Here is a 25,795-nt window from a genome sequence, read left to right on the forward strand (position 1 = left end):
CGGGGCTCAAGGGCAGATTCCTGAATCTGCTCATCTGCAAAGAGCCAGATTATCACGAAAACCTGTAAGGACCCGACCCGTGACTCGGCAGGACAGAAGAGCCAGAACATGCCCATTACGTGGGAAGGTAAGGAGGGCCCGGGAGCCGGGGCCGAGCGGGGCCGAGCGGGGCCGAGCCGGGGCCGAGCGGGGCCGAGCGGGGCCAGCAGCACCACGCGTCCCCAGGGGGACGCAGACTGAGGGGACCAGAGCTCAGGGTGAAGGGAGATCCGAGTCCTGGGGAGCAGCGGGCACACCCGAGGGGCAGCCACGGCCAGGACTGACTGAGCGGACCACACGGCCTCAGCCCCGGTCCCCGAGGCCAGTACACAGCTGCGCTCTCCGCCTCGTGGGGTTTCGTCGTGTCAGTGAGCCTCGCGGGTCGCTGGAACATCCCAAGGGAAGACGCTCATGGTCGTGCAACGTGGCTTCTCCGAAGGGTCAGCGCATCTTTATGAAGTACGCGTCCACCGCGCCGCCTGCAGTGAGCGGCCCGTCTGGCCCCAGGTCCGCTTCCTCGGTCGTTGCATGAACCGGCTGGGCGAGGCCGTCCCTGTGGCGTCCTCCACGGTCCGGTTTCAGAACCGCGCTAAAGCGCGTTGTCTGTGGGCGCGACAGCCGGGCTTCTCCACAAAGGACGGCGGTCACTGAGGAAAGCTCAGCCGCGCACCGAGCCGCCCCCTCTGACAGTCGGCGCTGCGTTTCCCGGTTCTGGCCACGGGCGTGCACGGCCCCTTCCACGGCGAGCGGCGTGCTCGGCCGCGGCCAGACGGGCCCGTGTCACGCCCTCCGCGGAGTCCCGGTCCGGCCCGTCCGGCGAGCAGCACTGAGCTTCCGTTCTCGGGAGTGAGGTCTTTCCTGCTCCGGAGCCACCTCTGACTCCGTCCACATGCTACGCACGAATTCCACAGAATTCAACGACCGTGTCACCAAACCGCTCTGCGGCTAAGATTTTGTGACCGACTTTTATATCTTATCGGATAGAAATCAAGCCACAGAAGAAATGATTCAGGACCGTAGTGGACACTCTCGACTTTACAGTGAGAAGGAAACGGAGTCATGCATTCTTGACCGAAGCACGAGTTCAGGTTTCACTCCTCGATGGATGGTGACTCACGTAACGGACTGACGCTCTTCTCGCGGAATCAATCACCAACAGATGATTTCATTCATGTTCGTATTGGATTTCGGCTAATAAAAGTGCGCAGGTCAAACTGAACTTAATTCTCTGAAACTGAAATTAATTCTCTTTTCTAGTTATCTGTTTTTTTCTGTTGTTTGCTTCATTGAGTTTGTTTTAGGGAAAAGTAGTAGTGACGCCACCAGAGAGCCCGTGGAAACCATAAGGGTCAAACTCTTTACCGATTTAATAGACACTAAGTGCCCACTGTGTGTAAACTCTCATAGCCTGGAGAACCCGTTTCCTCTGCAGGAAAGGTCCCTCCTAGTGAACGCCACGGAACGTTCCAAAGCCTGCTGACCACGGGCCCACGGCACACACTCACTGTGCACGGCGATCGCATTCTGCGTACTCCGTAGCATGAGTGATAGTACATCATGTTAACACAAGCTCGCAGGGCTAATAGGAGGGACTTTGAACTCACAGAGAAACATCAGAGGGAAAGAGAAATGGGCTCCGGGTCTGGCCTCTTCTGCGGGAGGGAACGCAAGAGCGGGGACAAACAGCTCCTTAAAAACGTGCAGAAGAGGAAAGAATCACCACTTATTTGTGCTTCGTTAAATAAATGTGCCTGCTTCTATCAGAGAAGATCATTAGAAAAGTATCTTTTAAAAATAAAAATTAGTGGGGCGCCTGGGTGCCTCCGTGAGTGAAGGCTCTGCCTTCGGCTCAGGCCACGATCTCAGGGTCCTGGGATCGAGTCCTGCGTCGGGGTCTCTGCTCGGCAGGAGCTGCTTTCTCTTCCCTCTCTGCCTGCTTCTCTGCCTACTTGTGATCTCTCACTCTCTGTTGAATAAATAAATTAAAATAATAAGCATAAATAAAAATAGAAATTAGAGGCGCCTGGGTGGCTCAGTCCTTTAAGCTCCGACTCTTTCCTTCAGCTGGGGTCAGGGTCTCCGGGTCCTGCGAGCGAGCCCTGCGTCAGGCTCTGCGCGGGGCATGGAGCCTGCTTGACAGTCTCTCTCTTCTTCTGTCCCTCCCCTGCCTTGAAATTAAAAAATTAAAAATTAAATGAAAAAATTAAAATTGAAGCTCGTTTTGCATTTGAAACCTCAACAACGGTTTCACTGTTCCACAGTGCCCATCCAAGACTATTTTCATTTTGTAAAATACCAGTTTGCCGGGACCTTCTTTAGACCCTGGGAAAGACCGTGCATCTTGACAACGGAGAACCCAGGAATTCCTTGCCCTGTGTCCAGGTAGCAGCGAGTGTCACCTTCTGTAAGTCTGCTCACGCAGGCTGACTGAAACCAGATCGTAGCAGACGGTGACTTAGGGACACGGGCATTTCCCGAAACATCATTTTCAGCCCCTACACGGCGAGCGCCTGGCATGCTGCCGTCGGCCTGGGACTCTGGTAAGAGCCCGTGACGAGTGACAGAGACGCATGTGTCCACAGGCAGCTTACTCTGTCAAAACCTGAAATCATGTCCTCTGACACGTCAAATTGCTTCTATGGAGAATGCGCGTTTCCAGGGACATCGTTCAGAATCCTTTGCTACACTACGCACTCCTCAGGTAAAGCTGGGGAGGGCCACCCTGCTTCTCCCAGGAGACGCCTCCAAGGCCCACGGAAAACAGACGACGTTTTCTTCATTTCTCCGCGCGCGTCACACACTACAGGGCAAATCTAACGAGATCGCTTCGGGCACCAGAGTGACAAGACCGAGGAAATCTCCCTGGCACTAAAGTTCGTGAGAGTAGGATGCGTGTTGATCCTTTATACGACAGGACAACTTCTCCCGATCACTCCAGAGAAAAAAACGCAGATTCTAGAACATGATCGCGGTCTCCCTGCCGTTCGCACGCGCATCTGAGAGTCAGACCCGCGGATTTTCCCTTCCTCATCTCAGCCCGGCGGGGCTACAACCCCGGACGACGCGTGCAGGGGGCGTCCTCGGCAGCGACAAGGGAGCGAAGCGTCGTGCTGCGGGGCTGGAGGAGGGGACGGGGGACCTCGGGGCGGAAGTCGCTCCAGAAGGACACGGCAGGCCCGCCCCAGCCCAGCCCTCCCAAGGCGCCTCCGCAGCTCGTTCTCCGTGTTGCCTCGGGGGTGCTGGGTCAGTGACCGTCCGCACCGCAGAGCCTCTGTCCTGGGCCCTGCAGGGGCCTCGAGACACCCAGACCCGGGGTTTCCCATCAGGAGTCCCTCTCAGCGTGCGCGTCGGGGACACGGACGGGAAGACAAACGATCCTCCGTATCCTGAACGCGGGGAAACTTCCGATTTCTTTCTGTTAATTGTCAGGTGGCGTGGAAACACGGGAAGGAGAGCACGCAACCACCCGCGGCCGAGCTGGGACTCACGGGGACTCGGAGGCTGTTTTTCTGCGGACACTCGCCGCCCGCGCCTGGGGCCGTCACGCACCGCCCCGTGATCACTCTGCGGTCCCAGCCGCGGAACACCCAGCCCTGGACGGTCACTGTCTTTCACTAAGTCCTCACACGGGAGCACCGCTGGGGCAGCCAGGCAAGCGCGCAACCCGCTAAGCTCGGAGCGCACAGGACGCGTCCGTGGCGGCAAAACCTGTCCATGGAGCCACGGTCCCCTCTTCAGACGTCGCCGTAACACACAGAACTCTCCTGCACCCAGCGGCTCAGTTGGTCCCCTGACTGCCTTCCGCTCAGGACGGGCTCCCGGAGTTCCAGGATCGAGTCCCAAGTCTGGGTCCCTGCCCAGCGGGGGGGCGGCTCCTCCCCGGCCCTCCCCCCTCACGCACGAGCGCTCTCTCTCTCTCAAATAAATAAAATCTTTTTTAAAAAATGTAAAACTCTGTCAAACACTCCTTCGCAGCAAATGCAATCCACATAGTTCTGAGGATTTTGAATTAAATTAACAAGTGTTTGGACATCTCTGAAATGAGGTCAAAAACAAATACTTAGTATCAAATATTTCTATTTTTACACTGAAGCTCTCATTTGCTTGACATTTTCAGAGAACGCTTTTAAGGAACTTAGAAAATTTAATAAAAACACCAGTATCTGAGCTACATTTTGGTGGTCAGGTCACAAGAATCATTTGCGTGAGTCATCAAAAATTGAGAAAAAAAATGGACTACGTGCTTAACTTCCAGAAAACAAAGCCACTCCCTGCGTCGACCAAAACCCGCCTCACAAAGTGGCGTCGGGCCCCCTTTTACCTGCATTCTTATTGGTTTTGTTCTGCCGACTTTTAACTTGCTCAGTCCAAAGCGTGGGGTAACGTGATGCGATATCTAAGAAACCAAAACAAAGTGACGATTATTTCCAATATATCTTGAAAACACAGTCTCCCGATGACAGAGCTCGGTAGGCAGCCTAAAAGCCACAGGCGCTGCGCTCAGTACATACATTGTGCACATTTTTAAAGAAACCGTTAAAATGATTATGCGCGTGAAACAAAGGGCAAGAGTCAGGCACGGAGCCTGTGGCTTCCCTCCGCGCTCCCGCCTCCCGAGTGTAACGGAATGGCACGTCTTCCGATTGGCCTCCCTTCAGAGAAGCGGGTTCCAGGGAGAAACCCCGACAGAAACCCGCCCTCGTGCCGCCAAGAGCGGACGTTTGTGCGGCACACGCGGTTCTGCTCAGGGAAGACTCAGCACAAACCACAACACGGAAGATACGATTTTGTGGAAGACATTTCAGGAACGGTCCCTTTCCGCAGTACCGTCCGGCAAACCCGAGCGCTTGCCGGGCGCCAGTCACACGGCAGGACTGAGACCCCACGGCAGAGCCACCCTCTGCGCTCACAGCCTGTGACCTCGGACCTGCGGCGTCCACGGACTCCGGGAGCGCACGACACTGTGTCGGCTCGGGGCCTGCGGACGTGAGCCCCTCCTGCTCCCGCTCTCTACGGAGCGCCTCGTCGCTCTACCTTTCAGTCTCTGACTTATTTATCACCTTCAAACCCTCGTCCCGTTGGGCCCGAGAACCTGGGAGCCTTTGGCAAGTACCGAAGCTGACGTCGGAAAGGCCAGGAATGGGAAATCCACCTTTGCCGTAACTACAACGTTCAAAACCCTTGGAAACACCCGCACACACGTGACCTCACGAATTCCTTCTCACACATCGCATTGCAGTGGAGACATGATGTCAGACACGACGCATGAGCAAGGAACAGGACGTACGTGTCTACACCCTTTGAAATAAATATTTTATGGCCTCCCAATTATACAATCTCAACTCATAAATTTTGATTTAAAAAAGACCTCTGTGTCGTGCTGTATGAAAGCACATGGCCCCGTTCACGAGCCGTCTCCAGAGCCTCCAGGAAGGACGGCAGGAGCCCTCAGAGAGCTGCAAGTGGCCAAGTCCAGTCCACTTGGAGGGGACTCCCAGCAGCGTGACTTGCCTGCACTGCCCAGGCCCATGATGGCCCCGTGCACACCCGCCTCCTCCCCCGGCCAGACCCTGTGTCTCCCGGGCTCACGTCCGCTGTCCTTGCCCACGACTGTCCCAGTGTTTCCGTGTCCTCCCCATGCGCCCCGCCGCCCTCCCCCAGCCAGACCCTGCTTTCCCCTGGGCTCACCTTCCTCATCTCCTTGGGGTTGAGTCTCCAGCGCTGGAGCTGTGGCATCATCTGAATTCAGAACGGAAAAGATTTGCAAGGAGACTACAATTATGAGAGTAAGTTCAGTAAGTGCACATACAGGATGGAAGCGGGGGGCTTGCATACACCCCACACATCAGCCAAAACCACCACCCCAGGTGCACGGGTGAGCGGAGCCGGGCAGGGCTCCCCATAAACCTCACAGGGGCCCTGGTGCACTGCCACGTAAGGCACGTGCCGGCTGAAAACCGGCCCTGAGGGAGGTGCTGGGTGTCCCAGGGAGCCAGAGCAGCTTGGGACGGGCGAGCAAGGGACAGAATAACGGAAGGCAGGGAGCACAGCAGCGGGGCGGGGACTCGTGTCGGCAGAGTCAGCGAGCGGGGGTGACCAAGTCAGGGGCGTGGGCTGGGGGACCCCGGATGCCCTTGCTCTGGCCCCGCCCCATCTTCCTGAGCACAAGGTCGGGATCGAAGAATCGAGTCTGACTTCCTGCTCTGGGCACCCCTGCACCATCAGCCCCTCCCTCACCCCTGCAGGAGCTAGGGCAAGGGACGCATGGAGGGACCAGAGTCGACGTCACAGAACGGGGGCTGGGGGTCACAGCAGCGCTCTGCGATCTCTTTGGAGGCATAGGTCCTGTGGATAATCTTTCCTTAATCAGTAGAACAATGGACTGTGGGTTCCCTGGTAGAGCCTAAGGTTCTAGAAAGTTCTGAGATCTAGCAGGGAGATGTGGAGAAGGAGCTGCTGAAGTCTGCTCTGGGTGAGCGGGCCCCTGCCCTGGGGGCGGTCACAGGGCACCTTGCAGGGCTCCCAAGAGCCAGCCTGTGCCTTTCCCTCAAGCTTGCCCATGCAATCCGGTTATAAAATAATTTCAGGATTAAAATACGCTAAATAGTGAGAGAGATGAGCACCAGCCACAAGGCTTATCTGTGATTCGTGACTTTCCCAGATGTCTGAAGAGTAAAAACGAAGTTTCTCATAAACTCTTCCTGGGGGGAAACCAAAAAGCTTTTTTAAAAAACTTTAACACACAACGGTCTTTTGGGGGGGAAAAAAGTTTTCTTTCTGTCGGAACACTGAAAAAATGTAATGCTGCCTATTCGAGAAACTCAAGCTCTAACACTGTTGGACCTGTAAGCCCATCGAGTATTTCGTCATCTCCTCCCTGAAGCTAAAGCTAGCCGGGGACGTATGTGCAGTGCACCAAACATGTTCAGACGTCCTTTGAAGCGACGTCAGTCGGCACATTATTAGTGCCGTACATTTTTCCTGAGGCCCAGCCGCGTCACCACTCTGGGGCCACGAGTCTGCTCCCAAAGTCACTGGGTCCAAGCCAGCCTAGAAAGTCGGCCCAGCTCACTCATGGCGGTGAGGCTCAGGGCACAGCGGGCAGGATGAGGCCCCATCACCCCCCATGTCCGGCACCAGGGGCCCCCACGTCTCCTGGTCCAGGCCCTACCCCCCCCCCATCAGCACGACCGCCCTCCACCCCCGTCTACGCTCAGGCCCGTGTGGAGTTCTGTCCCAGCATAACGAACATAACAGCACCTACTGAACTCGGACCCAAGAAAATGAAACAGAACTGGGAGAGCCGTGTGCGTTCTGTTTTCCCCACTAGAGTTAGCAAAGGCCTCATTTTTATCCATAACCCAGCTGCGTGGCTTAATGTCAGGCATTTTCTCTCTTGTGTTCATGTCTGTATATCAAGAGCCTTCAGTAGAAGGAATGTGTTCTGGCCTTAAATTAATTTCTGTGCCCACATACCCATTCCCTAGGGATGTTCGCGTGACCTCTGGAACGGTTCCGCAGTGCACGGCAAGGCCCGCCGCGTTGGAAGGAGTTTCCTTCCGTCCCCGCGGCCCCCAGCCTCGGACTGAGGTGACAATCATGAATGTCGCCCCTTCCTCCTCTACAAAATACTGACAGGCCCGACCTGGGGCTGCACAGACCCAAGTCCATGCTGGTCACTGAACATTCTTTTCCGGACGTAAACCCTTGCTCCAGCAGCATTCTAACTCTGCTGCCACTGTCTTTCCCCTAGAAAATGGGCTACTTTCCCCAATTATACGGTTGTTCTGTCCTACGTCATGCCATACCCCGTCCACACACTCCACGCCCACCCACCACCCCCTTCCACGGGGCTGCTCCGCGCACACCCCCACGGAGCCCCTTGCACACCGTCCTCACGGCTGATGTGCCTGTCCCCTGTGCTTATCTTCAGGACTTTAGGGACGCCACCATCTTCCCAGGGCAGGGACGATGCCCGCCACAGCCTCAGTGCCGGCTTCTGGGAATGGACTTGAATGAAACCCAGGTCTACTTGGCTTTACACCACTTTCCTCTATTACTGGGTCATACACTATAACCTACATCAGAAAAAAAAAATGCCTAAAATTTTGGCTCTAAAACATTTTTATTTTCTCTTGAAAACAACTTCTGACTTTAAAAGTTGATATAAAGGAGGAAAATCACACCCCTGGGTCTACAGGATGACGGCTGTGTGACGGCACAGAGAATATTTGGGATTCGTGGATGGTCATGGCGGATGCGCCGTGGCCTGTGTGAGATGAACCAGGAGCCCTGGAGGGGTTCCAAAAGCACACGGCCCGCTGCTCTGCCCGGTTCTTGTTGTCCCCAGTCCCCGAGGGCATGACTGTCACAGGTGGAAAGCATACCCCTCTTTCTGATGGGCCACAGTGACCGCCCGAACTCCACAACCACATGTGGAACCCAACACCAAACTAGAGCCCTCCCACAGGGACAGACCCCTGTGGCACCTGCCCGCACCGGGGTCCCAGCAAAGCCACGCCTAGGAGGCCCTCACGTGGGCAGCGTGGGTTATACGCCAGCCCCGCAGGTCCCTGTCCCTCTAAATGGACCCAAACACGGATGTTGAATGAGGAAGTAATCAAGTGCTCAGCTCTCCTTATCACACAGCCCACATTACAATCTCAACAAGGCGCTGACTGAATCAGCTGCTGCATATTATCATCATAGAAATTTATTCTAAGATAGTTACCTGTCTTTCCTGTGCCTTCCCGTTGGGGCACTTTTTCATTTATGGAACCTAAAAGGGGACAACAAGGAATAAATTATTTTTGGCTCCCAAGTGGTCATCGACAGTTGTTACGCAAATATTGGGTCCCACTTTGAGCAGTTCACAGTGCTTGTCGCTTCCTCTTCAAACAACACATGCCATCATGTATGCTCAGGTGACAGTGTCGTCTGCAGTCACAGGCCCTCGACTAGCAAACCAAAGACGAGTTCCGACGTCTGCTGCTGACTCCTTAGTTGGCCACGCACGTGAGGACATGGGCTCCCGTATGCAATAAACAGATCACCGTTCCCTCACTGGGAAAGCCCTAATCCCCTTAACATGCATTTGGCCGTGTTGACACAGCAAAGCACATTAGATTTAAAAAGGAAACATTTTTTTTTTAAATAAAAAGTTATGCAACCAGGGGACCTGGGTGGCTCCGTGGGTTCAGCCTCTGCCTTCGGCTCAGGTCATGATCTCAGGGTCCTGGGATCGAGCCCCGCATCAGGCTCTCTGCCCTCTCTCTCTCTGTCTCCCTGACTACTTGTGATCTTTGTCTGTCAAATAAATAAATAAAATCTTTTTTTAAAAAAAGTTGTGCAACCAAAGATCAAGAAAACCCTGCTTCCAGCTGGATTTCATTCTATACGAAAGAATACTGAGGAACTTTTTGCGGAAGAGTGCTGGGAAATGCCAAGGCTGTGGAGTAATTCACGAGAGCATGTCTACACTTCTGTCACCCAAGAGGTCTGCCCTACACCCGTGAGGTGCGGCTCTCTCTTCCCCAGGAGCTCAAAACGGCAACCAGCACTGGCTCCCCCGCCATTACTGCACTGCTCGAAGGACTGAAAAAAGAAAATTCTGTTCTGAATGAATTTGGAGTTTACCTGCTCATTACGCTCAGAACCGTCCATGCAGGGTTCATTAAGAATCACCACCGTCTCCTGCTGGGGTGCACGCCTTAGCGAAAACACCTCACCACACAGAACATGAAACCCACTGACTTGTCTTATAATTTGAAAGTGATGTTGAGATACAAACCAACATTTATGCTGAAGATGTAACTTGGTGACATTTAAGAAGGCTTACCCTGTGTCTTGGGTTGTAACAGTAATATAGGAGGGAAGGTACCAGCAGTTCATCTAGGGGAAGGTCTCACCGCCCAGAGAAGTTAACACACCCCTGCGGAAACCATTCATTCTCTCCAACACAGGCGGAAATCACTGGAAGGCGGTGGGTTCTCACACCCTCTCCCAAAAGGTCAGCGGGTTTACCTCAAGAACAAAACGCACACACCATAGACCTTTCTCCAGCAGCACGTCCGCTCTGGCCACACTCTTGTGAGGTCGGCTCCCAGCTCAAAGAAGGAGACATACCTACTCCTCCTGCTGCGGCAGGTCTAAGAGCAGCCAAATGCCGCACATCTGCAAGGTTCCATCCTCCAGCAGACGCGAGCACTGCGGTGTGCCCAGCCCTCGCGCGGCAGCCAAGGGGCTCACCTCCCGGCTGCAGCTCCTGCCCCCGGAGAACAGTCCACAGCCTCCAGGCTTCAAAACACACGGCTCTACCTCTGCTAAGAACTCTCTGGGATAGAAAGGGGGCCCCAGCGTGCGGCCTTCTCTCAAACCTTTTGGGGCCCTGCTCTGCTCCCTTCTTCCTTTGAGCCTCTCTCCACAAATCCTGATTGCTTTTTTTGTTTTTTCCTTTTATTTTATTTTTACAGTGTTCCAAGAGTCATTGCTTATTGTTCCACACCCAGTGCTCCAAGACAACTCGTGCCCTCCCTGGTAGCCACCACCAGACTCACCCGACACCACACCCCCTCCCCTCCAAAACCCTCAGTTTGTTTCTCAGAGTCCACAGTCTCTCATGGTTTGTCTCCCCCTCCGATTTCCCCAACTCACTTCCTCCTCTCCGTGTTATTCCTTATGCTCCACAGTAAGTGAAACCATGTGATAACTGACTTTCTCTGCTTGACTGATTTCACTCAGCATCATCTCCTCCAGTCCCGTCATGTTGCTACAAAAGTTGGGGATTCGTCCTTTCTGATGGAGGCATCATACTCCATAGTGTATATGGACCACATCTTCCTGATCCATTCGTCCGTTGAAGGGCATCTTGGTTCTTTCCACAGTTTGGCGACTGTGGCCATTGCTGTTATAAACATTGGGATACAGATGGCCCTTCTGTTCACGACATCTGTATCTTTGGGGTAAATACCCCAGAGTGCAATGGCAGGGTCATAGGGAAGCTCTATTTTTAATTTCTTGAGGAATCTCCACACTGTTCTCCAAAGAGGCTGCACCAACGTGCATTCCCACCAACAGTGGAAGAGGGTTCCCCTTTCTCCACATCCTCTCCAACACATGTTGTTTCCTGTCTTGCTAATTTTGGCCATTCTAACTGGTGTAAGGTGGTATCTCAATGTGGTTTTGATTTGAATCTCCCTGATGGCTAGTGATGATGAACATTTTTTCATGTGTCTGTTGGCCCTTTGTATGTCTTCATTGGAGAAGTGTCTGTCCATATCTTCTGCCCATTTTTTGATATGATTGTCTGTTTTGTGAGTGTTGAGTTTGAGGAGTTCTTTATAGATCCTGGATATCAGCCCTTTGTCTGTACTGTCATTTGCAAATATCTTCTCCCATTCCGTGGGTTGCCTCTTTGTTTTGTTGACTGTTTCCTTTGCTGTGCAGAAGCTTTTGATTTTGATGAAGTCCCAAAACTTCATTTTCACTTTTGTTTCCTTTGCCTTTGGAGACATATCTTGAAAGAAGTTGCTGTGGCCGATGTCAAACAGGTTACTATGTTCTCCTCTAGAATTTTGATACATTCCTGCCTAACACTGAGGTCTTTTATCCATTTCGAGTTTATCTTTGTGTACAGTGTAAGAAAATGGTCGAGTTTCATTCTTCTAGATATAGCTGTCCAATCTCCTCAACACAAATCCAGATTTCTTAAAGAGCTTAACCATCTTTAGTCATCAGCTCTACTGTTATCATGTGTTTCTGCAATGAGTGTGTTCTATTTTGGACTGGAAATGATAATATTTCAGCAATATTTCTGAACATGACTACTCTGGTTTTAGCATTCTGAGCTAACTGTAAATGCCCTATGTAGTCATCCGATGCTCCTCACAAAAGAACCTCTCCACTGGATTAAGGCAGCATTGTGTAATCTAGGGGCTGAGGACCAGAAGCTGCAGATTCGGGGTGAAGAGGCTGAGCCCCAGGGGACCTTGGAAAGGGCTCCCTGCCCCCTCGGGCACACTTTCTCCCAGACCAACCACCCCTGAGCTTGCTCACCAGCCCCCGAAGTTGACTTGGTATTTACTCAAACCAGGCCACACAAATGATTCCATCTTGTTCTTAAAGTACGAAGTGATTTTAAAGCAGAGTCAAGCATCCTTGGTAACCTGCTCCTGGAGTCAGGTATTTTGCAACAGAATTTGGAGAAGATCCCGGGGTGCTGTTTACTTTGTCTTCCAACTGCCTCTGGACAAAAAGCCTCCCCCAAACCTCACATCCTTCCCAGCAACGGTGTCCCCAAGGATGTGGAAGAAAGCTGCACGTTCCCCTCCAGCAGCAAAACTGCATGCTGCCTAGAATCCATGAACCCCAACCAGAAATCAGCTCTCACTCTTTCCTTACAGTTTTCTGGCGATAAAGGTGTGCTGAAGAATTCTCAGCAATTGGAATGAGAATTGGGAGAGAAATGGGTGAGATTGCAGGACTCAGGTGCAGAAAAAGGCTTCAAAACGGGGGGCCTGAGGGACAGTGAACACCTTCGTAAGCTGCGGGCTGGCCAGCTGCACCTTAGAGACCTGATCCCTGCTCACAGACATAAACACTGCCCCTCGGATTCATCTCTCAAAGGGCACAGCTGAAGTCCCTCCACGGGTGAACTCTCATCCCATGTAAATGCTACTTTAAAGGACATGACTTTTTTAGCAATTACGGTATGCGTGACCAGTGGAGGAAACCACAAAAATACAACGTGGAGAGAAGAACACCTATGATTTAAGGGGGAGATCATGTGAGTTGTGGTTCTGAGCACCTGGTTAAGATCCAGCTACAGTCTGGAATCCCACTATGTTGCCAGAAGGGCGTCCAACGGAGGGTGCCAGGTTCCGCTGCGAGTCCGTGGTCTCAGCAAGCTCCTTCCCCAGCCTCAGACACCACGATGGAGGACAGTCTCCAGTGTGCGCAGCCGCGGCAGAAGGGAGAGGGTTCATGAGGCCCAGGCCGGGGAGCACAGATCCAGCAGGCCAAATGGCCAGCTCCATCAGGGCCCAGTTCAACAAGCCACCATGATTTATGTCTTTCTGGAAATCGCACGTTCAAGTAGAGACTTACAGCATCACATGGCTTTGTTTCAGAAAAAAAGAGACAGGATCGGGGGTTGGAGAGAAAAGGAACAGAAAGAAGAGTGGGTGGGCTCCATTCCTCCTGAATTTTCTGGACACGCGTCTCTTTGCCGTGGCTCTGAGTAACCCAGTGGGCCTTGTGTTCTCTGAAAGCCATCTCCCTGTCCCTTCCAGGCCCCTCCTCCTCCCACCATAGGACAAACCAGCGGGCTTTCCTCAGGCACTGGCTGGTGATGTCTGCCCCTCATTCTGTGCTCAGAACAGCCTGCGGTGCCGTGAACGATCCCGCAAACAGCTCATGGCCACACGGTGCAGGGGGTCGCAGAACCAGGACCAGAGCATGAACTCACCACCCACAGCTCTGTGACCCTCAGCAGGCAGCTGCACCTGCTCCAACCTCCCTTCCCTCATCTGCAAAATGGGCCATGTCAGGAGCATCTGCAGGCTGATGAGGAGGACGGCAGAGAGCCCGGTGACGCGAGGCTCACCATGATCGTTCAGCTGAAACAATCAGGTGCCCCGAGGTCTGTGGCACAGTCCGCCATGGCCTCTGTCTGCACGTAGGAGTGTTTCACAGGCAGAGGTGGTGACAAGGTCCACACCCGACAGACAGCAACACCGTCCGCACTCAGAGCAAGCAGGCAGGCAGGGCACCTACGAGCCTGGGGGACGTCGGCATCTCTCCGTGATCACGCTCGTGGGTTCCTTCAACACATGCTCACTGCGTGTGGCCAACACATGATGCAAGAGAGACAGCGCTGAAGAGTTTCATGTGCTTTGGGGAGATGAGCTTGAGCTGGAACTCACTGAAGCAACGGGCCCGGCAGCTGTGAGCACACTCTGCGCGGTTCCGACGGTGCCGGTCGCTGTCCTCAGTCCTCCCCATCCATCATGTCATTTAACGCCGACAACAACCCCATGAAGTAGGTACCAGCATTATGGCCACTACACGGACGGGAAGACTGAGATCTGGGCAGGTGCCTAACTGGCCCAGGTCACTTAGCCAGTAAGTGGCAGGGCCAGGATCCCTGTCTGCACTGTTTGCCCTTGGGAAGCTGAGCAGACAGGCAGGCCCCAGAGGCGGATGGAGGGGCCAACAGACACCCCTGGGGGAGAGCAGTGTGAGTCGGGAGCAAGGCCAGCAGCACCCTGGGGCACGCGTGCGTGCTGGGCACCCGCTTGTCCCCTTGTTGTGTGCAAACCTCTGCTTGCGAGGACACAGCTCCCCATGTGGGGACTGTCTGAGCAGCCTGGCCCCTGCAGAGTCTGGTGTGGGGCAGACCCTGCCTCAGAGTCAGGGAGCCTGAGAGTGACCCGTGGAGGTGGACAGCACCTCAGCCAGCTCCAACAGGCCCCTGATCTCAGGCCTGCTGACCCCTCGGCAGCCAACAGGCCCAGCGGTAGAGAGCCAGGGCAGAGAGACAGAGAGTGAGACGCGTGGGTGTCAAGCCCGGGATGGAAACCAAAGCCGACATCCAAGCGCTTGGAAACCAGCCAACCCCATAACGCTCTTTGGTCCAGGGCCAGCCCTACAAAGGGCTCCGGACACAGTCACGTGCTTGAGCCAATGTGCACAATGGCATTGCCAGCACCTGATTTTTTTTTTAAAGATTTTATTTATTATTTATTTGACAGACAGAGATCACAAGTAGGCAGAGAGGCAGGCAGAGAGAGAGAGGGGGAAGCAGGCTCCCCACCGAGCAGAGAGCCTGATGTGGGGCTCGATCCCAGGACCCTGAGATCATGACCTGAGCCGAAGGCAGAGGCTTTACCCCACTGAGCCACCCAGGCGCCCACCTGCATCCAATTTTTAACCAATCGCTACAGCCCAGCTCCTGCCTGGTGACCTCCTGGGGGCCTCACGACACCCAACCCCGTGAATACCAGTGTCAAAGCTTAGAAACGCCCAGTCCAGAGAACATCATGACCTTCCGTGAATCATTCCATGACTGTGTCCAACATGGTGGGCCCCTGCCCTCCCCCATGGGATCCGAACCAGGAATGATGTGGCTCTATTCTTTCACTCCCTGAGACCCGTGCCCGTGTCCAGCGGGCCCCATCGGTTTCCCTAGGGTGACACAGCAGCTGGCCCTCAGGGAAGTGGCTCCTCTGGTTCAAGACCAGAGGACTGGTCTTGCTTCCAGGACTGTGATGCTTCCCGGGTATCAGTAGATGGTGCAGGAGCAGCTCTGGCGAACCCCCAATCTTCCCTGTACATAAGGCTACATATCATACACCCATCACACACAGACGCTGACAGCAGCAAGTAACACCTCACACTAGCTGAGCAGTCATGACCTTAACGGCCACAGATTTCTCTTGAGTGTCTGACAAATCCTGGCTTTACAGGAATCGCTGGGAGGGGCGCCTAGAGGGCTCCGCTGGTGGAGTGTCTGACTCTTGATTCAGCTCAGGTCATGATCTCAGGGCTGTGAAATGGAGCCCTGTGTCGGGCCCTGCTCTGGGCATCTCCCTCTGCCTTTCTGCCCCGCCGACTCTCGTGTGCGTGTGTGCGTGTGTGCGCACTCGTGTGTGCGTATGTGTGTGTGTGTGTGTGTGTGTGTGTGTGTGTGTGTGTGCACGCGCGGCCTCTCTCTGTCTCCCTCTAAAAACAGTTCCACAGTCTGGAAAGTGTATCAGAAGTTTAACAAGCGCTGTATTGGCTCGATCAGATCACTGTTTCGTCTCATCAGGGTTGTGAAATGAGTTTCCCGGATACCTCGCTGACGGTCACAGCGGTGCCGGGTGACTTGCATTTCTCTCCAGAGCCCATCGCAGTGAGTGACGTCTGCACTGCCTCCCGGCAGCCACAGGAACCCCACTCTGGGTCTCGCCCCAACGACCCACCGGCTCTGTCCTCAGACCTAAAGCTCCCTGTTCTTGCTCCCTTGCCCGTATGCGCCGGAATGCCTTCCTTTACTCTCACTTTTCAGGAAGAGAATTATTAAGGTGAAAAAAAAGCCATTTTGAGAGAAAAGGGGGGCTCCTTCTGATCAGTAACCTTTCTGCTTCACACCAAGCAACCCTGAATTTGCATTTCAAGCATTTGTACAAAGAAATACTCCAGAGACTCGAGAAGCCAGCTGCGGCTGTGCTGTTGACGTCAGGATTTGGAAATCCAGTTGTTCCAGAAGTTTCTTTCAGATTCCTCAGCTGTGCAGGTTGGTCACTGAGCACCAGGGAAATTCATGAGTGAAAAATGAAAAAAAAAAGTTAGCTTCTCTTTTCCAAGGGAACATTTTCAGAAATGATTAGGATTTTCATAGAAATGTGAAGTGCCCCCGTCAGGGGGAGGCCAAAGCTACAGGCACTGGGGAGGTGCAGGACACATACGGGCAGTGTACTGAGAGGCCTCCGACCTAACCCCAAGGCCGCTCTCCTGCACGCCTGGACCTTCCCAAACCCAGCAGGGAAATCACTCAGATGAGTGATCAGGAAAGGGCCACTGATGTGCTCATCCCTCTCGGCAGACAAGCGATGCCTCCAATAACTGACCCCAACGAGAGATGACACCGGGCATGATAGAACGGGCCGGGAAATGCGTGGGGCCGAGAGCCGGCTTTCTGTCCTGCCCCACGAAGGCACGGGGACTCGGGGAGTGGGGATGTCGGGTTGGACAGGACCCCCAGCCTGCTCGGGACAACTCTCCCCACCGCCGACTCTGGTTTGGGGGGGGGGATGGGTGCTCCCAGGCAGGCCTCAGCCACGGATGCGGATGTCTCCCCTCTCCTGCTCTGTGGCCCCAGACCTACAGCGGACGTCGGACACAAACTCCCAGCTGAGCCACACACAAAGGTTCCGGGGATGTCGTGACACGGAGAGTTCTTGCGGGCAGGTTCAGCTCACGTGTCTCACGCTGCTTTGTACCTGTGCCAGGAATAAGCTCTTGGCCACGGTGCACAGTTGCAGATGGGAGGGGAGAGCCTGGAGCGATTCCCACGTAATAGCGGAGGTACAAGCTACAAAAACCCTCCCTTGGAGAAGAGTCCTTTGTTTCTGAGTTCTACTCTGCCTCCGGTAACGTCAGTCTTCAAGTCTTCAGAAGAAGAAAAGAAGAAAAAGTTCTTGCAGAATAAATATGAATCAGCGACGTCCAGATGGAGGCATGTCGACCCGGCCCCCCAGCAGCACAGGGGGTGCGGGAATGGCTCAGGCCCCAGCAGCACAGGGGGTGCGGGAATGGCTCGGGGCCCCCAGCAGCACAGGGGGTGCGGGAATGGCTCGGGGCGTTCCTGTCATTTCCTTCATCCCCTGAGCATCCCCCATGCAGAAGACCCTGAGCGTAAAGCCATCTCCTGACCCAGGGATTAAATCCACAGGGCTTGATAAGCAAAGAAATCTCCAAACCATGAGCAAGAAACGCGGCAGGGCAAAGTCTGGGACGCAGCTGGCGGCGGCTCAAACAGCAGCATTTCGGACCTGAATGCTTCTCAAGGCGATGTGCGGCCTGACCCCCGCACGCTCTCCCCTGGAAGGCTGGGAGCTCCCACCAGCCTCGCGCTCACCTTCTGCACCGGCCTCAGGACCCGCAGGCAGCAGGGAAGCGAGGAGCCCCGGCTGAGAACAAGTACCAGACCCCCGTGCCCCGTGCGGCAGCGCGTCCCCCCCAGAACGGTGGTCGCCTGTCCACCCTCACGCAGCAAGCCGACCTCGCCCCCCGGGACACACGTGTCTGCAGTGCCCTGAACAGACCGTGCGCGCCTTGCCTGGCAGGGGCTCAGCCACAAACGAATCAGCAGCGCACGACGAGTGGATTCCTTGGGGGGGGCGGGTCACGTTGGATGCCCTCCGTGACTTTCCAGGCGAACGTGTCACGTACACTCTGGTCGACTAACGCAGCATCTTAGGACTCGTTAGGGGGTCGCCACGCTCAGTGGTTCAGTCGTCAGGAAGCGCGTGTCCACGGGGTGTCGTGGGCCAGGATCTGCCACCCCAAACCTGCCGCTCCACCGAAGCCTCTGCCTCTCCCCACTTGAACACCACTGAGTCCGTGGCCGCGGCTGGAAGGACACGGCGCGAGACTCACTAGCTATGGAAATCGGAGCAGAGCGCTGACCCTGGGGGCCCGTCCTGGGTTCATGCGGATAAAGCCCGTGGCGGGTTTCCAGAAGCAGTGGGGAGCCGATGGGCAGGGTGGGGGCAGGCGCAGCGCCTGCCGGGGCCTTGCCGGGGCCTGGACAAAACCTCCACCTACTCGTCTCCAGGTCTCACGCCTGGAGTTACGCATTTTCCAAGTAAGTTCATGGCTCGTGAATTTGCATTTTTGGATTTGGCTGAAAATGTGGGCTATGGAGACAAAAGCTAAGAGTTTTAAGTCGTAGCTCTGTCCCAAGCAAAGAGGCCTTGGGTGGAGTCCCCACCTGTAAACTAGAAGGAACTAGAAGGTAATACCACTTCCGTCCGGGCAGCCGTGATGCCCGACGCCTGGTGGGTCCCCTCAGACACCAGCAGCAGCCGCTGCACGGACACGGCCACCGAGCCGCCGCCTCCGCTTCTGCAGACCGTCGAGGACGGCAGCCGGGCATCCGCAACCCGTCCCTTCTGCGTCTCTCACCCATCCCTCCCTCCAGCCCCGGTGTGGCCTCAGTTCCCCGCCCCCCCCCCCACCCAAACCCTGAGGTTGAGGGTTCAAGTCCCTGTGCTATTTCTTCCAATGACCTCTGCAGTTTTCACTTTTTCTCTTTAAAGCTGTGGACTTCTGCCCTCCGGCCACCGACATGCCTGCACAGCCTGACAATCTGTCGTCGAAGATCCAGAGAAGCACTTCCCGGGCACGCAGAGTCGACACGTCCCCCCTCTCCGGTCAAAATCCTCTGCCCCTGGAACGGCCATCTGATCCTACCACAAGCCCTTCCTCATGCCTTTGTGGCTTTCTGCCTGGGGATGTTTCTCTAAGTGCAGGAGTTGAGTTTGATTTGTGTTTTGAATTTTAAGTGGACTCATGTGTTCTGTGGCGTTTCCACTTAGGACCACATTGGCACCGTGGGACCGAGCAAGCTGACCCAAACACATGGTCCATCCAGTTGGACACTGTGGCCGTCCATCTGTTCCCCAGATCTGGTTGTTGCCACAAACGGGGGTCTGGACGCTCTGCGCGTGTCTCTGGCTGCAAACCAAAGTGAGCGTCCCTGGAGCCACACCACACCCCGTTACCCCATGTTGGAGGCCAGCGGGTTCTGCTGGTGCAGTGGGGGAGGGTCGGTGCACCCATGTCCCTATCAACACATCACAGATCCCTTTTTCTTTGCTGTTAATTGGGAGGGGGCAGGGGTGTGGAGGGGACTCTCATGGCAATGTTAATTAGCATTTCTCTGGTACTAGTGAGCCTACACACTTCCTCCTATGTTCGCGGGTCATCAGGGTTTCCTCCTTTATAAAACGCTGTGTCTCTTCAGGACTTTTGACCATTTTTCTGCTCAAGTGTCTCATCTCATTCTCCTTATCAATTAATAGGAATTTTGGTCTTTTGCATTAATGGCTTAAGATTATATAATTATGGAATGAAGGACTGTTCCCCTTTTTAAAGGGTCTTCTGGGAGAAGCGAGCTGGTGGAGGACTTGGGGGCAGGAGGTCCTCTCCCTGTTCTGACACCTCAGTAACATGAGCACGTCTGCTCCCTCCCCAAGCCTTCCTCACCGTGCACCGGCACAGGTTCGCCATAGACACAGGTGCCCGTCCTGAATGACGGCTTCCGTTGACGGCTACAGTTTAACTCTCTTGTCACAATTTCATGGCGGGTGTTTATCGGGTAAAGCTGGTGTGAACTCCAGGACGAAAGACAGCTGTTGAACAGGGAGCCTGACGCGATTTTAATAAACTGGGTGAAACCACGGCCACGGTTCACAGCGAGTGGATCCTGGGCACCAGCAGTAGAGGCGCGCGCCCGTCTACCAGGAAGGAGAGGACGATGTCCCCGGAGAACGGGTCCCTGGCTGGTCGCAGACAGAAACTGCGCTCCCCTGCAGTGGTGCCCACACAAGGACCCCAGCAGGGACGTCCTACCCCCCGCTTTGCTGCATTACCCGTGAGGCTCTGTCAGCATCTGGGGAGAAGTCACAGTGCCTTATGCCCACGTCTGTCACAAGGAGATCATGCACGTGTCTGTGTCGTGAGTGTGGCACCGCGTGTGCGCATGTGACCGAACATTGTGAGTCTCCGCACACGTCACGTGTGTGGGTGTGAGCACGACCGTCCCGAACCCCTACCTGGCCTCAGACTCTCACCGCAATTCCCCAAACCCTGCAGTTTCCAAGCACGGGCACCTGCTTTCCCACACCCGCACTCCTGCAGAACAAAAGCACGACACAGCGTGGGGTCGGCAGACGTCTCCCAGGGCGCCTCGGAAGTTACAGAGGGCGCCGCAGGGTCCGCGGGTGTGAGGGGACGCAGCCCACGCAACCCCCGCCCCGGCCCAGCAGTGAGAACAGACGCTCACGCGGAGACAGGGAGTCTGAGAGCCGCGCGCCCCGCCTTCGCCGCTAGCCCGACCGACCCACCGAGCCGGGCGCAGGCCCCACGCGAGAAACGCCGGACTCTCGAGCACACTGTTTCCCCAAACCCAACACATGGGCCAAAAAAATCCACACAGCCACCACGAAAACACAGCATCTCTATATAGTCTGATTATAATTGCTGGTACCTGGTTGGGAAGAGGATGTGTGAGCGGGTCCTGTAGTGGCTTGATTCCAAAACCGAATGTGAGAGATTCGGCCGAGTTTGTACACATGGCTTCCCAATACAGACCTTTCAGACACAAGCTAATTTCTAACAGTATCACCAAAGTCACAGAATTGGACATCCCCCCAGTTTTCTCCTTCACAAAATAAGCTCGGTGCCTCATGGAGTCGCACGCCTGGAAAGAAACCTGTGCGACGGCGTCGCCCAGAAGGAGAGGCGCGGAGGGCGGCGGTCGCGTCGCGCTTCCTTTCCTTTGCTCCGTGAGGTCATAGAGGGATTATTAGGGGCAAGCGTTAGCTCACGAAGAATATTTGTCAGCAATTTTTAGCTCTTGGACAACCAGGGAGTTTTAAAAAATAAATCTTTTTTAATTCCACATGATGCACACCCGTGGCTTTTAAGTGCTGACCAGTGACTGGAAATATGAGGTTCATGTTCCTGTTAACTACAGACGTCGTCATCCTGCAGCCGTCGTGAGTTCTGGCCTGCGCCCTGGCTCCCCGTGTAAACATCTGAATCATGAACAGAATTCCTCATTATAAGATGTCTCACTTTTAAAAAGTGAGTCTAGGGCACCTGGGTGGCTCAGTGGGTTAAGCTGCTGCCTTCAGCTCAGGTCATGATCTCAGGGTCCTGGGATCGAGTCCCACATCGGGCTCTCTGCTCCACGGGGAGCCTGCTTCCCTCTCTCTCTCTGCCTCTCTGCCTACTTGTGATCTCTGTCTGTCAAATAAATAAATAAAATCTTTAAAAAAAAAAGTGAGTCTAAAAGTACATCCTAAAGGCAAACGCTTCGATGTTTTACGTGAAAACTCGGGAACACGCGTAGTGCTTCGTTTTCACTACGGCTGCTTCGACCGTGGACTCAAGTCCGATCTGGGAACCGGATGCAGAGATCACGAGTCCCTTCAGAGACGGTCAGATCGCTCCCCCAGGCCGATCAATCACAACTCACGCTGTCACACTCTCTCCAGTGAAAACGACCAGGCCCACTTATACCATTTTTGGTAAAATACTAAAGAAAAATGGATTATCTCATAGGTTACACTCCTGGCCGTATTAAGCCTTTGGCTTAATAAAGAATGAGCCTCTTTTTCTTTGCAAACATCTACATATAAAACCAGAACATTTTTCTTTTTTCCCCAAAAGAAACATGTGGCAGTTTCCACTGCTGACTACAGTCCCTGTGGCCGTTCCTGAAGAACCCCGCATCCTGAATCAAAGAACCTCCCGGAGCCAGAGCAGACGCCCGCGGCAGAGCCGTCTTGAACAGCTCTCCCTGTTGGCGGCTTCGTCGCTGACCCGTGACTCCCACAACCACCCCACGGGGTCCCCTGGGAACCACGCGCAGATCCGGCCACACCCAAAGAACTCGGCGGTGGTCAGTGGCCGGCGCGGGGCGCGCTCGCAGACCTACCCGGGCACCTGGGCGTCTTGTGGGCCACGGCCGTGCCGCTGACGGGCCTCCCGTTGGGCGTGACGCACCAGCAGTATCCGGTGTAGCTGTGACACTGCACCTGCGGGCGGACGGGACAGCGGTCAGCTCTGGCCGCGCGCATCTCCTGTCACCGCGTCCGCACACCCGGCGAAGGGCAGGGCAGAACCGCGTCCCGCAACCCCGCAGCGGCGCGGCCACGTCCAGGACGCCTGCCCGCCTGAGCTGCAGCCGCCGCTCCTGTCTCCACGGGGAGCTGGGCCCCAGGGTGTCCAGGGACACGCTCAGCCTCTCCCCGCGGCACCGCGGTGGACGCCAGGGGAAGGGACAGCGCCCTCCCCACCTCGGTCCGTGGCACCGCTCCTGCTCTGCCCCCACCCCGGGGTCTCCCGAGCATCTCTCCTGCCCCCACTCTCTGACCCCGGGTCTCGCCAGCGTCCCCTGGCTCCCCAGGGTCTCCGGGGCATCCCGCGCACTACCCCTCCCCCATCTCCTCAGCCTCCCTCTTGCCCACCCCAGGGTCTCCCTGTCACCCCTGCCTCTCTCCCACCCTGGGGTCTCCCCGGCCCTGCCCCCCGAGGTCTCCCCAGCATCCTTCCGGGGGGGGGTCTACTCTCTACTCTCAGAACTCAGGATCCTTCTGGGACTAGATCCTCAGCGAAGAGCTTGGTGCCCAGGCGCCGACGCCCCTCAAGGGGGCTGGGGGGCAGGACAGAGTGACCCAGATGGACAGCAAGGCCCCAACAGAGACCCCTGCCCCCCGGAAAGGCGCGAGTGACTTCACTCGCACAACTGGCCGTGGAAGTCAGCCCTGTCCTTCACTCGCTCCCGACCGGGGCAGCGACCTCTGCCACGGGAGCCCCCGCCCTCCTCCCCCGGCCCGCCGCCCGCCGGCTGCAGACGCTGCGGAGAGCAGGTCACCTGGCTGTAGGCGCCGTCCTCGTCACACTCCGGGATGAACACCTGCTGCAGCTCCTTGCGGGCCTGCTCCTGGGTGTACTTCCTCTCGGCCACGCACCTGGACACGTCTGCAGAAGGAGCAGAGCACAGGCGTCCCTTACACACCCCGGAGGGGCAGGCGCGGAGTCACCCGCCGTGGGTGGAGGCGGGCGGAGGGTCCCCCATGGAAGGACCCAGGCCTGTGCGGTGGGAAGTGGGGTGCTCTCCGCACTCAGCGAGCAGACCTGAGGCTCAGAGACGGCCCCTCTGCTTCTCCGGCTGCAAGGACTTTGCTTCCTCGAAGGTGAAGACGTCCCCCCGTGGGGCCAGCGGCAGACGGCCGTCTGTGGGTCCCAGCGGGGCTGTGAGCTCACCAGCACCAGGACACACTCCACGGCCAGGTCCAGAAGCCCCTCTAAGATCAGACCCAAGGCCCTGGCCCTCCACCGCGAGGTCTGGAGACCACCTTGGCCAGGAAACCACAGTGGTCCTTGTGTCCGTCATGCTGTCCCAAGGTCTCCAAGCCATACTGAGGCCCTTCCCCACCCCCAACGACGCATGGAAAGTCTGACAATAAGTCAGATAAAAAGTCACACATCTTTAGTGACTCCCTCCACTGCGTCCCATATTTTCAGGCATTTGTACTAACATGACCATAACATATTTCAATGAAAGTTTCTACGTTCCTCCAGCTCCTCAGGGAACCACCTTCTGGGACCCAAGAAGCTCACAAAAAAGGAAGAGTCTGAACACACTGGCATGTATCATCTCTGTGCGGACACCAGGAGTTTGGAGACAGACCCTCAAACCAAACACGGAGATGCGTGCATTGCAAGGGCACGCTGGCTCGGGAGTGAGTCCCCCCGCTGTCCCCACAGCCTGCCACGGCCCGCACATGACCTCCGGGACCAGGAGGGACCGGAGCTCCCGCTGCTCGTGCCGGACGTCTGTGACGGGTGCAGAGGCGTGGACCCCCAGAGCCCCCAGTAGGGCAGGGGCAGCAGCACACCCCCGTGTGTCGTCCACGAGCCCCAGGACACCCACGCCAGCTCATGTTTCCGCTCCTCAGGCCGCCGTATGATGTCGCTCATCTGAGTTTTCAGACTCAAGAAGAATGGCTTTCCCCATTTTTCTCAAGTGTTTCCAGATTTAAATAACAAGTTGTCTAGATCTTAAAGGCCGTCTGGACTCCAAGATATACTTCTTCAAATGTGTCCACTGGCCAAGATCTTTAGATGGTGACTTTTGATTGCCTGGTACCGGAGACTGCTGGCTCGGACAGCGTGCCTGCCCTCTGGGCAGCCGCTCCAGGGCTCCGGTTGTGGCCACAGCTCCCACGGCGTCCAGGGGCTGAATATAGACTCTGCCACTCCACACACCCGTCCTGGTCTTCAGGGGGACGTGGGCTGCAGGCTGTACCGTGAGTTACGGGCACACACGCTGCAGAAAACAGCCTTTCATCCAGGCTCCGCGCTCACGTCCTGATCTACAGTCCGGCCTGGCCAGCCCGGGCTCAGCAACATGTGGTTTTAGTGCAGTCTGTGTTTTAGCTGAGGACAAATCATTGCTTTGCTGGACGGCTGTCCTCGTTTTTTAAGTATAACCTGTGGTTTGACTGTCTAAAACGAAAAGCGATATGACTTCCAGCTTGCAAGCTCTCACCAGGGCACAGACAGAATTACAAATCATGTCTAATATTTGGGCTATTGTGGGACATGGGAAAAGAGCATACATTTTCCAGGCAACTCACAGACCTTGTTCCTGGCTTGGACGCCTTCCCTAGAAGACTCTGCACTTAACTGCGGATCGGCTCAGACCGGGGCGGGCGACTAGCACCTCTCATGGGAGATTGAATTCCCCGTGTTGGTCCAGCATGCCGCTGGCTAGGAGGTCGCCGGAGGCATCCTGCGGCACAGAACTGTGGGGCCTGTGTCAGCTGTCCTTCGGAAATGCAGGCTCCGTTTGCCCACACCACCTGCTTGTGCCCCTGACTCTGGATATTCTGAATCCGGGTCTTTACCCCGGAGAGGGGTCAGCGGCCACCAGAGCAATTCCACTGGAATTCACGAGAACACCAGGGATGGTACCGGAATGAGAACATCTCCCTTCCCTTCTCCTTAGTTCGTGATTGGTACATTGCGGTCAGAACACTCCACGCCAGATCGACCCTTTTGGCAAGAGCTCGCCCTAGGTGCCGTGCCGCTTAGTGATCCTGGGCGTGGACCCTCCCCCGTGTCCTCAACATCACTTTAAACCCTTACACGGCTGACGTGTGCCCGCTCGGCTAAGGCAGATGTCCCTCGTTACTGAAATCCTCGTACCAAGCACAGCGAGGTGAGAGGCGAGACGGGGTGTTTTCCTGGGCGGTGACTCGGGCGGGAGCGGCCACCACAGGGTCCTGACTCGGAGTCGGTGCCGTGTGCCGGGGTGCAGACGGGCCCCGCCGCTGCGTGCTCGCGGCCCAGCGCGGGCCCAGCGCAGACAGGGCTGGCCTCAGAGTGGGGGGCCAGACGAGCCGCGAGCGGCTGCCAGACAAAGGAAGCTGTCCCGGGGCGGTGGCCGCAGAAGCGCCGGTCCTGTGAGTGACGT

The 25,795-nt window shown here is 55.7% G+C and overlaps 1 protein-coding gene across 2 annotated transcripts in view; it reads right to left on the reverse strand.

The window, feature by feature from the left end:
* The window catches only part of SMOC2 (SPARC related modular calcium binding 2), a 138,299-nt gene that overhangs the window by 64,635 nt on the left and 47,869 nt on the right, over positions 1–25,795 (reverse strand). Inside the window, exons 3-7 of one of the 2 annotated variants that reach the window (XM_045080005.1) lie at positions 23,189–23,295; positions 22,250–22,349; positions 8,771–8,818; positions 5,728–5,811; positions 4,361–4,435 (exon numbers count right to left, since the gene is read on the reverse strand). In XM_045080005.1, coding sequence (XP_044935940.1) covers positions 4,361–4,435; positions 5,728–5,811; positions 8,771–8,818; positions 22,250–22,349; positions 23,189–23,295 — 414 coding nt within the window. The remainder of the gene's footprint in view (positions 1–4,360; positions 4,436–5,727; positions 5,812–8,770; positions 8,819–22,249; positions 22,350–23,188; positions 23,296–25,795) is intronic. The other variant, XM_013044334.2, reaches the window with a different exon arrangement.

This window comes from Mustela putorius, unplaced genomic scaffold (genome assembly GCF_011764305.1).
Source record: "Mustela putorius furo isolate JIRA1106 unplaced genomic scaffold, ASM1176430v1.1 tig00000450_pilon_pilon_pilon, whole genome shotgun sequence".
Taxonomy (NCBI): domain Eukaryota; kingdom Metazoa; phylum Chordata; class Mammalia; order Carnivora; family Mustelidae; genus Mustela; species Mustela putorius.